The sequence below is a fragment of the Gordionus sp. m RMFG-2023 genome, chromosome 1 (assembly GCF_954871325.1).
Source record: "Gordionus sp. m RMFG-2023 chromosome 1, tfGorSpeb1-WG-v2, whole genome shotgun sequence".
Classification (NCBI taxonomy): domain Eukaryota; kingdom Metazoa; phylum Nematomorpha; class Gordioida; order Chordodea; family Parachordodidae; genus Gordionus; species Gordionus sp. m RMFG-2023.
The window spans coordinates 71,563,553-71,578,278 of NC_088775.1; the positions used below are offsets into that span (position 1 = coordinate 71,563,553).

Here is a 14,726-nt window from a genome sequence, read left to right on the forward strand (position 1 = left end):
ATGTTGGTCTGTCAATAAAATCGAACAGATATTTGAACTGGATTAATGATCCAGGTTAAGGAATGTAAGCTAAGGTTAAAATAATATTATTTAAATATAATTTTCATTATATAGAAACATGTACGGCTAAAGTCTGGGTTGCCTAATAAAGGTTGGTATATAAGAGATATATTAAGTTTAGAAATATAATTAATTAATAAATATAAAATTTGGGCTTCATTTCACTTAAATTTGGTATATGCTAAAAGTCTAGTAGTTATCTGTCGCCATTATCCGATAATTATACCCAACTCGTCAGTAAAATCAGAGAACTGAAAGCTGTAGTGCAATCGTATCTATTTCATTTATATGTTTCTTGATCCAGGCCTGACATTGGCGAAAGTTAGGATAAAATTAATTTATAGATTAAATGTTTTTTTTTAATTTTCGAAACTAGAAACATGCTAAGACTAACCGATCCCGAATGAATTATATACTTATGGTTGTTTTTCCTTGTTATACAATCACAAAAATTTATGGATGTTTTCGGTGTAAATAATTGAACAGTTTTTACAGAAATACATTTGCGGTAATATTTTGTTGTAATATATTCATGGAAATGCATTCGCAATAAAAATATCGATGAAATGCATTCGCCATACGTAAGCGGTATGATATTTATGATGCTATTTTGCGCGAATGTATTCACAGTAATATTTTTTCACGATAATCGGCATTCGGTATTGACATGTAATCACATTTATAGATAATCTATAATGGAATATGTAGTTTAATTGCCCAAATTGAAATTAGCAGGGACCTTTTTAAAATCGGAAGCAAGCCTAAGTAGAAAAAGATAGAAATTATATCTATTAATGAAACAAAAATTTCCTAAAACGCGCCTGACTTGAAAATAAAATTTTTTTTTCAAACCCATGAGGGTCTAAATTTTTTATTTCTACAGATCTTTGTAAATTTTCCTTATTTTCATAATTTTTTTTGATTTTTAATTATAGACTAAAAGGATTCTTAATTTAAGAGAAAATATGTTGAACCCAGAACGGATCCTCATTAATTAAGGTGTGATTAATTAACAAAAGATATTCTTGATAATTAGAAACAATTTTTAAGATTTCTCAGTAATCAGATTAGACAAATTAAGTTTTAATAATATTTTCTTTATAAAATATTAATAATTATAAATATTTATTTATCGACCGATTTAAATATTTTTTATTATTATTATTAAAAATAATAATTTTGTTTTAAATTTTAATAAAACGCATACATTTTTCTTTATAATTTTTCATTTTCTTTTCTTTCATATAATTAATATTTTATGAAATTCTCAAGTTATTTTTTTAAAAATTAAATAAATAAATAAATATATAAATTATTTGATTTACTTCAATGTAACATGATAACACAATTTTTCTCATATTAGAAAATCTGTTTTTTTGTAAATTCTTTTATTACACATGCTTTTCTTACTATGGGTAAGTCTTTTATATTTTTAAATTTTGATTGATATTTAAAATAAATAAATTATTCACCGTAACAGTTTAACCCACTTACCTATATAAAGTTTCTAAAGAATAAAAATTCTACCGCCTAAAAGTGAAGGGCACAACTTCAAATTTTGTAAATCCTTATAATCTGGTTTATGTACTACTATATTTAAAACATAAACCTGATTATTTTATTAAGTTTTTTTTAAAAATTCTATAACAAAATATTAAATTGGCAACCCTTTAACAGAAGTGGATCCTTCGCGGCCTATTACTCTTTTTTAAAGAAATGGCCGAGGCGAACTTGCTTATGATTAAATACATTATATATAATTTCGGATTATAAAAATTTATTCTTTATATAGAAACGATTTTATGTTTTTTGATTTTATATAATTTATACATTTTCACTTATTTATTCTATTATTTTTATTGCGCTCTCATTTAATCCACGGCATAACAACGAGGCTCTGTCAGGACTCGATTGTAAACTCTTTTTATAATAAGGTTGGTTTAGAAAATTTTAATATATATAAATATTTACTATGTGAATAATTTGAATATTTACGAAGAAATGGAATATTTGTTATTCTTTTCGAATTAGTTACTCTTATTTGTTAATTTGGAATCGAATGACAAATTTTTTTTGAATAGCATTAGTAGAAGGGGCTGGATTAAATTTTTTTACTGAACATTACAAAGTATTATTTCAAATGTTCTCCTCTTTCTGACTAATATTTCCCGTATACGTACAAAGTTCTGGACTTCGATCTAAATTGCCTAAATTGTGGTAGCTTTAAACATTGCGTGGCTTAAATAAGTTATAAGCATTGACTAAGTACACTCTTTTAATCAATATTCAATTATACTGCAGAGGTTTGCGGACGTTGAGTGGCAGATATTTTTAAGTTTTTGCCAAGTTTGAAGGTTTTGATTTTGAAATGTAACCACAAAAATCAACATTACATTTAATAAACACTTATTAATCACTAATCAAGGTATTAATCACCTCAGAAGTCTTTTATGGTTAAGCTTATCGGAAGGGTCATTTTATATGAGGGATGATTTAGTAAACATATTTACTCATATTAAATATTTTAAAAAATTAAAGAAACTGTTTCCCTAGAATTGAATTATTATCTAATTTTATGTATACCTTGATAAATGTATATTAAAAAATATTTTTAAGTGCGAATGAATATGGAACTTCAAGCTTCTTTATGAGATTCAGATTATATATAATATATATAAAATAGACTAAAAAGAACAAATAGTATCTATAGATTATAAAATAATAAGATTCAAAAATATTTTAATCGAAATGTTGATGTATTTTGACGTAATTGATTTTTGAATCACAATTTAAAATCCGATATTTAAGACTCAGGGTATATATGTTGCTTATAGTGTTGTTAAAGTAACTAGGTAACTAGTTACAGGTAAAAAATAACTGTGACTAGTTATATTTTAAAAATTGTAACTAGTAATTAGTTATATTTTTTGGAAATGTAACTGCCAAAAGTAACTAGTTACTTTTTAAAAATATATATGTATAAATCTAAATAATATATTCCAGTAATTAAAATTAATTTTTTTAAATATATTTTTTTTAAAAATAATATAACTATTTATTAAAATTATAATACTATATCTATACTATGTAAAAATATATAATTAAAAGAAGAGAAATTAAATAAAATAATGTATTTAGGTTTGGTCGGAGGGGCTTAATGACCCAGGTATAGATATATATTTGGATTGACAAATGTTGATCGATATTCTTTGTCCTAGGTAGAAGCCCTTTTTGGATCACCTGTGATTAAAAGTAACCTTTGCCCTATTGTTTTGAATAATTTTTTGTCTTGGGATCCAAATGATCCACAGGTGTCTGAGGTGGCTATGTTTATTTGTTTTGTATTTTCAGTTTTCGCAATAGAGTTGAAATAAAAAGATGTGGCAAAACTATCTACACATGTATAATTCCTAGCGAGGGGTATACATTTCCAAGGGACTAGCGTCATACCATCAGGGTTGAAGCCAGAGGGTTCCAGTTTAGAAGGAATATTTGCAGATTTCAAGATTCTTTTGATGATCGAATGGATGACATAGTGCTTGGATAATTTTCCTTTCGAAAAACTACAATATGGGGGGGGGGGGGTCTAAGGCTATCGATATGAGTTTCACAAGGGATACATGATGTCGACGTTACGATTTCACGAAGACCTATAGCTATTCTATTCTTCGTTGGTTAATAAACAAGCCTAAATTAGAACTAGCTATAATTTCTAGCCATTCTTAGCCAAGATGGCATATGGCTGAGGCTGGAATTATTTGATCCAGCAAAAGAGTTTGTTTTCATACTCGGGGTTAGGTTTAAGGGGAGAAAGAGGGATGGATATTTTCTTGAACAGCTTTCAAGTGTAAGTATTCAACGCAATGCTGTATCAATGAAAATTCCAGTCTCTTTGTCTTAAATTTTGATATGAGCGGCTTGGAGAATCTTTGCTCCAGAGGTCTAATGCTGACATATGATGTGGATTCGATAGTAACCAAGTCTCCAAGTGTGTATGGAAATTTAGCAACTGAAAGGCTGAAATGCTTAAGGATATGGGGTGGATACATATACTACCTAGCTTTGGTGAAAGGGCAGCTTGCATACTGAAGAGTGAAGAGAAGTTGATATTTAAAATAGATCCGAGAGTATTTTTATAATGAACCTCAAGGTCTAATAATATTTCAAAGGACATGAAAATTGTTGATGAATGAATGGCATGTAAAATTATAGGAAGGAATAAAATATATTTAAATAAATAAAAAGCCTGATGAGCATGTAAATGTTTTGTAATTTTTCATTCTATTGAATTTGACAAGAAATTCATCTCTGAAATGAAATATAGCACTTTCACTTCCAATGGGTGAACATAGATGGGTAAAGCTAGTTTTGTCCACTACAATAAAATTTTCAAAGGGTGTGATAAAATAATTTTAAATAAATTTTTTAATTTTGTTAAATGTCTGATTGTGTTCACAAAGGATATGCAACATTAATATAATTTCCCGTCCAAATAGATTTTCTTTTCTTAAATGGTTACATTGCTGGGTTTCATAATTTTATAACCAAATTCAATTAATAAACCTATTTTTTAATATTATATTTCTTTACCTATTAAGCACAATATATTCCATATTTTTTGCCCTCAAGTTGCTGGTAATATTTATGGAATTTCATATAATGTATTTTTTTGAAAATTTTACTAAATTAGATCATAGAACTTATTAGAAATAACGTCAAAGACTTAGATTATTTTAGAATTAAATAATTTTTAAATAAACTACTAAATTAGTAATCATTATTTACTAATAAGAAAAATTTTCAGGCCCGACCCAGATTTTTAAAAAATATATTATATTTATTTTTGATTTTTATAGCTAATAATGGCGTTTCAAATATTTGGTTTTAAAATATCAACCTGGCCCGGATATTTTTTTTTAAAAAAAATTTCAGGCTCGGCCAGTGTATATTTAAAAAATTTGAAATACTTCCCGGTTTGTGTACTTGGGCCGGGTCTGCAGGTCTCTAACAAATATACTCTGTTTTCCGATATTTTTTTTTCGGCTTAATTATTTTTTTATATAAATAAATTGTATATTTTTTCAAATAATTGATTATAATTATTATATCCTATTTATATTAAATAAATGCGTTCAGTGAATAAATAATGCGTTTATGAATGATGTATATAGTAATTTATTATGGTTACTTTTGAAATATAAATGTAACTTTTTACCAATGTAACTAGTAACTGTAACTATTTATATATCAAAGTAACTCTTAACAACACTAGTTTCTATTTATTGACTGGAAAAATTGATCAATAATAAGTACTCATCAGGTTTTACATATTGGCGTTACCCAGATATTCACTATTTATTTTGTTCTAGCATGCCAATAATGCGTTTATCTTTAAATTATTTACTAAACGGGTTAAAGCATTAAAATATTATAAATATGCACTAATTATTAATATAAGTTTCAAAGTTAATGCTTCTAGAAGTTTGAATGACTTCACGCTTAAGGAGTGATATCATAGTTTTTATTTTGGTTTATAATTAGATTACTTTTTTTTTGTAATTGGCGAATTTGATTAAAGAATTAATAAGTACAGCACTATATATTAACCTACCAGATATTAAAACTTCTATATTATTCCTTCTGGCATGATTTTTTTTTTATTTTGCCAATTTTTCTATCCAGTTCAATTCACCTACCCTACAGAATTTGCAATTATAAGTATTAAACATTGAAAAAAAAATTCGGAATGGATGCTTTCAGTTTCTAATTAAGGTTGGCCAAAATTTGATTGCTTATAATTTTTGCATTTATACTTTCTAGTTAAAGCACTCATACATGCTAATAGAGCCCAAAACATTGGCATAAATTTAAGAATTAGGGCTTTCAATTATTTAGCTAACTTTAACGGATATGATATAGACTAATATTAATCACCACGGGAAAATTAAAAATACCTAATCAAATTTTTCTGGACGGCCCCCAAAATTGGTCGTAATTACTCCCCCCCCCATCCTTTTTGAATAAATGGGCTACGTTACTTATATTGTGTTTAAGCTTAAGGTCTGCAACGTGCGGCATTTAGCCCCAAAAGATGTCAATCTCATATTTTTTTATTCTGATACAATTAGAATTAATTAATTTTTTAAGATTTCTATTTAAATATTAGCTATAATTTTTAAATGAATATATGCGTGGGTTATATTTTTGTTTGAACTAGAAAAACGCTCAATTTATATAATAGGAATTAGCCCTGAGCAGACATACATTATTTTAAAATTTTTATTTTGGCAGGACTTAAACTTCAACATTTTAAATTATTTTGTTTCCTATTGCTTTTAAATATGTATAGATAATTTTCTTTTCAAAAAAAACACAATATTTTATTTTCCTCTAGCACATCTTGTTTTCCACTTTTCTAAAAAAAAAATTTTTTTTCTCAATTCAAAATTTTTCTGGATCGGATGGAACTCGGAGTCAGACCTTTACATATATGATATTTCACGTCGGACTAGGATATTGGAAAGAAAAATGGGCTCAGTTGAATGAGGCCTGAAAAATAAATCCGATGAAAGGCTCTATAGGGCCTTGTAATGACTGATTTTATTTTTACTAATATGAACAAAACTATTTTTAGATAATTAAAAGATCTTTTATAAGAATTTTGTTTCATTTATATGTTTGTTTTGTTGAATGATAGTAATTAATCATAGAATATATTTTAAGAAAATATATCTAATTATTGAAAATTTTACTATACTAGGAAATTAAATATCTTAGTATATAATTAAATATTTAGAAAATGAAGTGCTTCTTTATATATTTATCTTTTGAATATATAATTATAGTTTTAAATTTCGCGTTGACACTATTTTATAAAAAAATAATCGTGTCGGATATTTTATTCGTTATAGTTTGACAAATTCCCATCCCCCTAGCATATAAAGCCTTCCATCGCACTCGTGATTCAGCTCCATAGGTATAGCGGGAATTTTCCTAAATGGAAGCTGTTGGATGTTTGGCCCTCCCCTCAAAGAGCTTTGGCCGGTGTATTCCAAGCCTTTGGCTGGGTTACATTTTTTTAAAAATAGTTTTGGTTTAACTAACATATCAATGTAAAATTCTCAGTCATGTTATTTTGGGAATTAATTTCTTAAAAATTTTTAAGAATTTCGGGTGATTTTTGAAAATTTTATAAAAATGTCCCTAATTGATTAAAAATAAAATTTAAACCTAAAACGAGTCAATAAAAAGCCATGACGAAAATCAATGCAAAATATTAATTTTTGATTTAGAATAAATGACACCCTGGAGATTTCCGATTCGACGTGTTAGACCCTCTACTTCAATTTTGAATAAATAATTATTTACCTTAATTTTTCTAAAAAATATAACAAAAGGCATTCCCAGTAAAGTTAAGCTTGAACCTATGCATGGGGCTGAAAATTTGATTTTTTCAGATTCAAAAACAATATTTAATTAATGTAAATCATAAATTCTGGTCATATCAGAGCCCTCTAGACCCCCATAAGCCAATTAAGCCTGCCCCGCCCCTGTTCCATAACTAAGATATAAAATGATTTAATTATAAAATGGATACTGACTACGTATGCTGACTAAGATCGTAACCCTTAGATTTTAATGACGCATGATCTGGACCCCCACCATGTTAGAGGCCACATTATAAAAAATGAATGTGTAATGTTAATGTCTTGTTTCATCTTCAAAAGGTGGTCCCAAAGTATTCAATATTATTATAGTTTTATTTTAAGGTAGCTTAACATTTTCTTTAATTAATAATATTTTACGTGCAATCGGATTTTTATTATTAGATATTTGTTAAAAATCACCTTTTATTTTTGAATAGTCGCACCATTTGAAAAAGAATTCGAATTATTGTTATAAAAATTTATTATGTGATACAATATTTAAAAAAAATAACCATAGGAATTAGTATCTACATTAGCCTAATTGGGGAGGCGGGTCGTCTAGACTGGCTAAAAAATATTTTGGGCTCAACGTAAAAATATTGTTCGGGTCGGGTCGCTATAAAAAATGTTACTAATAGGGCTGATAAATTTTAGGTCAGGTCGGGTCTCCATTATATACTAGAAGAAATTTGAAGGAGCACAGAAACCTCAAGCTCGATTTCCGGTTTCCCTTATTAAATATTTTTATCTAAATTTTATTAAATTTTTAATCGTAATTCATCTACTTTTTAAGGCTACTCGATTTAAAAAAAAATGTTGAATATAGTAATACGCCAATAATAAAGTGGCCATATTATATACTTATTGCTGGATATTGGAATATTATATTGAAAATTAATTTTAAATCATATTCCCTAGATATCATCACCATTATATTATAATATTGAAAAACTATCCAATATAAAATTATACAGACTGGTAGTAAGTTAAAGATTATTTAAGAAAAGTAATATAAAAAAAATTCAATTAAAGCTATAATCATTCTTAAAATTACGAAAAGTTTGCCTCAAGAATGGGTAGATTAAATAGTAAGAGTTTAATCCTGATTTTTCTATATAATATTCTTATTTTTTAATTATTAATTAGCCTCATTCCTTATTAAATTTATTCACGCATGTAATTTACAAAATATCTCTTAATGATTGAATTCTATAGAGTGCATATATCTGTGATTATATAAAATAATTCACGAAAAATATAAATTTATACACTTTTTTTCAATTTTAAATCGAATCATTAACGCCATAACATCAAATAATTGTTTAGTCGACATCGACATGACTTAATTCGTCAGATCTGCATTTTAATTATTATAATTATATGATAATTTTTTTTGTTTCGTGTGATCTTGCGCAGGAAGCCGTAACGAATATTAGTTCGGTTCAGGTTTAAGTTCAGATAAAAATTGCGGTTCAGGTTAGGTTACCTTAAGGAAAAATCGGTTCTTTCTTATACAAGAGTATTCGAATTTTTATAAAAAATAAACATTTTTTTAAATTTTATCACTATCCTCTAAAAAAATAACATTGAGCCGTCAATTACAATCGAGATTCTCTTCTGTAAAATTATATATAAGGAGGAATGATAAATTTTATGATTGAGAATGCTTCTATATGCTAACTTGGGTAGCTGGCACCGTCAAATAGCAATATACAAAAATAACTAAAAATAATTACTGCATCAGTCAAAGTAGATTTTTGATCAGTAGAGTTAAAATATCAAAAGGTTCAAAATGGTTTTCAGATTTGGGTGACAAACTATTAAAAGTTCAGATTCTATTTAGGTTCTATAAATAATAAAGATGTACCTTAACAGATCGGTTTAGGTACGGGTTAAATCCCTGATCTTGCTTTATAAATAGTTTAGTTTAGATTTTATACATTGGACTCTTCTAAAATACAGCAAGGAGATTGCGGTTTATATTCTTATGCCAATGGCCCTAGATTTTTTTTAAAAATTAGATAATTGAGATTTTTATATTCCAATCAACTCAAATGCAATTGTAGACTTAGTTTCGGAAATTCGCTTGTTTTCGTATTTAAGAGAAGAAAATGACACCCTCCCCCTCCCCCAAACTCTTCCCCGTCCCCTCATTTCAGAATTTTTTATACAATATTTCACACTAAACAATATATAAAGGGAAAATAAGGTAGATGATTTATTTTATAATAATGTCTATAATTCACAAATTCAGGAAAAAGTGTTTTGATAGAAAAGAAGTGTAAAACCCAAATTATTTTCTCAAAAGATATAACTCTGCCAAAGGCTTGCAATAAGTGGACCTAGACTCTGCAATAGTAATTATGGAAAAAAACCCACACTGGCTACGCCTCTGAATGTCATCAATGTATAATGTCAAGAATAATATAATCTTTTAATAATTTTAATAATCTTTTTAGGTTATCTAATTTATTTTTCATCTTCGGGTTCGGATATGGTTTTTTAATCAATATATTATTTATTTTTTTTAAATTTAAAAATTATAATTTTTAGTATAAACAAATCCCTAATTTTGTATGTAATAAAATAATATAATTATACATTTCCACTAATCTAATAATGCATTTGTTCGTTATAACTCAAAATTTAATTATATAATGAAATAATGTTTCAAATTTAGCACTCTAGAAAGTCACTTTAAAAAAAATTAATTTGATTGGATTATACACGGCATATAGCCAGATTGCATTGGGATACATTTATTTATAATTAATTTGATACTATATTGAGCTTACAAATTTGACCGAATTAAAATTAATAAATTGGCCTAAACTGTATTAAATGCCAGCAAGGATATTATTATATTGGTATGTATATTTATACATGATTTTATAAGTTTATAATATCTATCAGAGACCTGCAGGCTCTGCCCAAAATCTCGTTGCTACCCTGACTTAAAAATTTAAAAAGATTTAAAAATCACCGATTAAAAAATAATATTTTTAAAATTATATCCATTAATCAGGTGGGAAATGTTGGAAATTTCAGAGGGTATAATATTCATTTACAGCTCATATTTTCATTTTCTCATTGAAGCAATTTACAAAATACAGCCCAAATTATTCATAATAACGAAATTATAAAAATTTCAGACTGGGGCGTAAAACGATAAAAGAAATAAAAATTTAGGATGGGCCCCAAACAATTTCTCTAAAAATCCCAGGCTGGGCTTGAAAACCAATAAAAAAAAATAAAATCTGGGCCTAAAATTTATACCCGGGCCGGGCTGTATATTTTAAAACCGAATATTTTAAATCGCCATTATTAGCTATAAAAATTAAAATTAATTTTAAAATAATCCAGACCGGGCCAGCAAATGAAAATAGATTATAGAAATAAATACAAACTTCAATAATAAAGTATTGATATTTTATAAGCCTCTTACCAACTATACCATTGAATTTGACAATTTTTAATTTGTCATAACATTTTTTTACTCTATGGAAAACAACTTTTTTGAAGAGTATAACCACATAGTATAATAACTACTTAATTAATTCAGGAAAATGTTAAAATTATTTTGGTGGAAATTGCAAATAATTATAGAGAAAAAATATATAGATGACTCTACTGGGAATTAGCGTATACATCATTTTGCTAAAGAGGGGGGATATGAGGGATATTAAGTAAATTTTTTCAATAAATGTTTTTGGAGAGTTTTTGGGGCACTTTATTTTATATTATAGTCGGGTTACATTTAAAAAATAATAGTTTTTTAAAAAAAATTTATTATTAATTAATAGTGACATATTTTAAATTGTATACATGTATTATAAGGGGGAAATTGGGGGGAGGGAGTGTTGGAGAAAATTGTTAAGAAAAGAAAGAAATAAAAACCCCCCTTTTTACTAAAAAATTATAAAAATATTTTGCTATATGTTTATAATGAAATTATCAGAGTTGTTAAAAGATACTTTTTACAATTTCTATTATATTCTTATATAAGGTTTGAATAAACCTAAATTAGGATTCTATTGTGAAAATTCTGAAATGAGCTAAATAATTTATTAACTTGATATCACATTTAGCAAAATATAACTAAAATAATGATTTTTAGATTTTAATATAATATATGAAAATATATGATTAAATTAATTAAAAATAATTATTAGATTTCAGTAATAAAATATTTTCAAAATTTTGGTTGTTAAGGCATCCTCGTTTATCTGTAAAGACATTTTTAGCTACATCTTTATACCGCGCTTGAATGGATTTTGGTGTTATATTTTATGAATAACAATTTTATATCAGTATATTCTTTAAAAATACTAAAATCTCGACATTCATTTTTGAAAAGATTATTTAAAATTTGTTGAGTATCAAAATTTAAATCATTATTAACAATCATCTCTGCTGCTGTAGGGTACTGAAAATATCGGATATTAAATTATTTATTTTTTTTCACAGGTTATTTGTTTGCAATCAATTGACACCTTGATAATTCATCAACTAATCTTAGTATTAATGTTTTTTTTCATTTAACAGTGTTTAATGTCTCTTAAAATTTTAAATTACAAACAATCGTAAACATTTATTTAGTATCTCCTTAAATGTTTTACAATGTTGCATTCGTATTTTTTGGTAGACATCATTTTATTATTAGAGTTTTGCAGCGTCTACATGAGCGGGAGGGGTAGTATCTCCTTAAATGTTTTACAATGTTGCATTCGTATTTTTTGGTAGACATCATTTTATTATTAGAGTTTTGCAGCGTCTACATGAGCGGGAGGGGTAGGAACAGTTTGCATCCTATTTTTTTGAGGGGGAAAGGGGTAGGCTGAGGATAAATTTTTTGGGGGGTTATCTATTAAATTTTGAGATGAAATAGGACACAATTTATTGCTGCAAAAATTAATACTTTTATTATAGAATTATTATAATACAATTATTGACCAAATCTATATATTGAATCATAAACATTGTTTTCCAAATCAGCAAGCTCATAATAATTAATTCATTGTAAATAATGGAGGTTTTAATTGAATTTATGATCTAAAAATAAATTCTTTATATTCACAAAATATCGATATTTGGTAGTAGAGATAGATTAATTTAAGTTATCGTTATAAATTCTCTGAAAAGAGTATCAATTTAATTATAAAGGTGAAAATAATAATAAAAAGACACTGCCGCCGAAGGCGGCGGGATTTTTTAGGGGGGTAGGCAAAGGTTTTTAAGGGGGTTTGCATCCAGTGAAAATCCTGTCATGTAGACGCTGGAGTTTTGTTTTCTTTATTTTGAGATATTATTTTAAAATATGCTCTATAAATTGGCCATGGAAAAACAATGTCTGAAGTTGTTGAAACTTCATTGATTATTACTTCTTCCTCTTCATCACTATTAATATTAATCTAAATTAAATTTTAAAATTAGTATAATAAAATAAAATTAACCAATTCCATTGAAAATAAAAATCATCGGTGTCATCAGACATGTCTTCATAAAAATAATAATTATTTTTTCTATATTAAATTTCTACACATATGTCTTATTTTTATAAATATTTTTAATAAAAAACTAAACCAAATTCACAATTAATATACTAATATAATTGAATCCCAGGCAAGCCAAAAAATGCAGATATGCCGGGTATATTTTTCAAAAATTTTATTGTTTATAATAATTTATATTTATTAATATTTATTCCTATCTCATATTAAGTATACATTTAATTACATTTATTATCACATTCATCAACTAGGTTATTTTATCAATTAATTTCGATTTCAAGTTTTCCAGCGTAATATTTACTTATTATTTTTGAATTTTTAGTGGCGTAATATTTATCTACCATTTTCAAATTTCTAGTCAAATAATAATTATTCTTAAATTGTCCAGCATGGAAAAAGAAATTGCAACCTTGTCCAACGAGATAGAGTCTCTGCCATCAAGCAGTAACAGCTTTTATGGAGTTAGAAGAGCCGATTATTTGCTATTACTGAAATATCACAATGGCCTGAATGAAATATTTCCTCTGAAGCAAGAAAAATATTGGACTCAATCCTTATTCCAAATTTTTTTTTCTCATTAGAATGTGTTACAAAATTATACAACTATTTAATGTATTACTTTTTGAAAACATGACATTGACTTGATTAAGTAGATGAGAATAGCGGATAGCATTTTATTAGAATTCAAGGATATTAGGGCTAATCTTGATGAAGAATTTCATATTTTATATGTTATTGTTAAGTCAAAATCAGAGCTATACGTGTTTAATATTTGTCTCCCTCGATTTGCAGCAAAGCAAGCTCATAGTTAAAACACTCTGGTTGATATAGTCCCAAAAAATGCTATGGATGCTCTGCATTATTTCAAACACATTTTAGATTATATTCCCAATGTTTTAAAGGGTTTATATATTAGCAACTCTTCCCATTAGTAAACTAATGAGAGAGAACATTCTCTTTTTTAAGAAGAATAACAGAGCCCTGCAGAGGTACCATTTGCAGGGCACGGCCCGGATTTTTTAAAAAAATTTTAAGGCCCGGCCCGTTTTTATAAAAAATTTTCAGGCCCGACCCGGATTTTTAAAAAATAAATTATATTTATTTTTGATTTTAATAACTAATAATAACGATTTCAAATATAGGCTGTTTTAAAATATACAGCCCGGCCCGGATATTTTTTTTAAAAAAAATTTATACAATTATTTCTAAAAAACTTTTTGTGTATTAATTTATATTTCTAACATTTAAATTTTTTATACTTTATATATTTTAAAGGCTCAAAAAATTCAAATTTCTATTTTGGGTCATTTAAGTGATTCTTTACATATAATTTTTTTTTAAATTCACATTAATTTAAAATTGTGTATTAGAAATAGTTTAGTCCTTATAAATTTATGCTTGATATTTTTAAAAAACAATTACATTTCTTAAAAAATTTTATTACCCCCCCCCCAGACCTTCTTGCGTACGCGCCTGGGTCATCCAATAGACCATAAACGCATCCAGGATTTTCATGGGGAGGGGGGACTATTAGGCAGAGTTTTACGCCATAAATTTTATTGGAGGTCTTTAGTAGAGGTCTGCATTGAGCAGGTTTTCCCACAAACGCCTATCTAAGTGGGCGAGCAGGTGGGCGGATTAAAAATTTTTAAAAACGGCAGTCAGGCGGGTTAAAAAAATTTTAAACTATGGATGGAGTGGGTGGGAAGGTTAAAATTTTTTAAACAAT

At 26.9% G+C, this 14,726-nt stretch overlaps 1 protein-coding gene across 3 annotated transcripts in view; it reads left to right on the forward strand.

The window, feature by feature from the left end:
* Positions 1 to 1,326: 1,326 nt before the first annotated feature.
* Positions 1,327 to 14,726, forward strand: part of LOC135931263 (calcitonin receptor-like) — a 46,420-nt gene continuing 33,020 nt past the window's right edge. For all 3 annotated transcript variants that reach the window (XM_065468251.1, XM_065468250.1, XM_065468252.1), the window contains exon 1: positions 1,327 to 1,475. In XM_065468251.1, the coding sequence (XP_065324323.1) occupies positions 1,458 to 1,475 (18 nt within the window). In that variant the 5' untranslated portion in view covers positions 1,327 to 1,457. The remainder of the gene's footprint in view (positions 1,476 to 14,726) is intronic.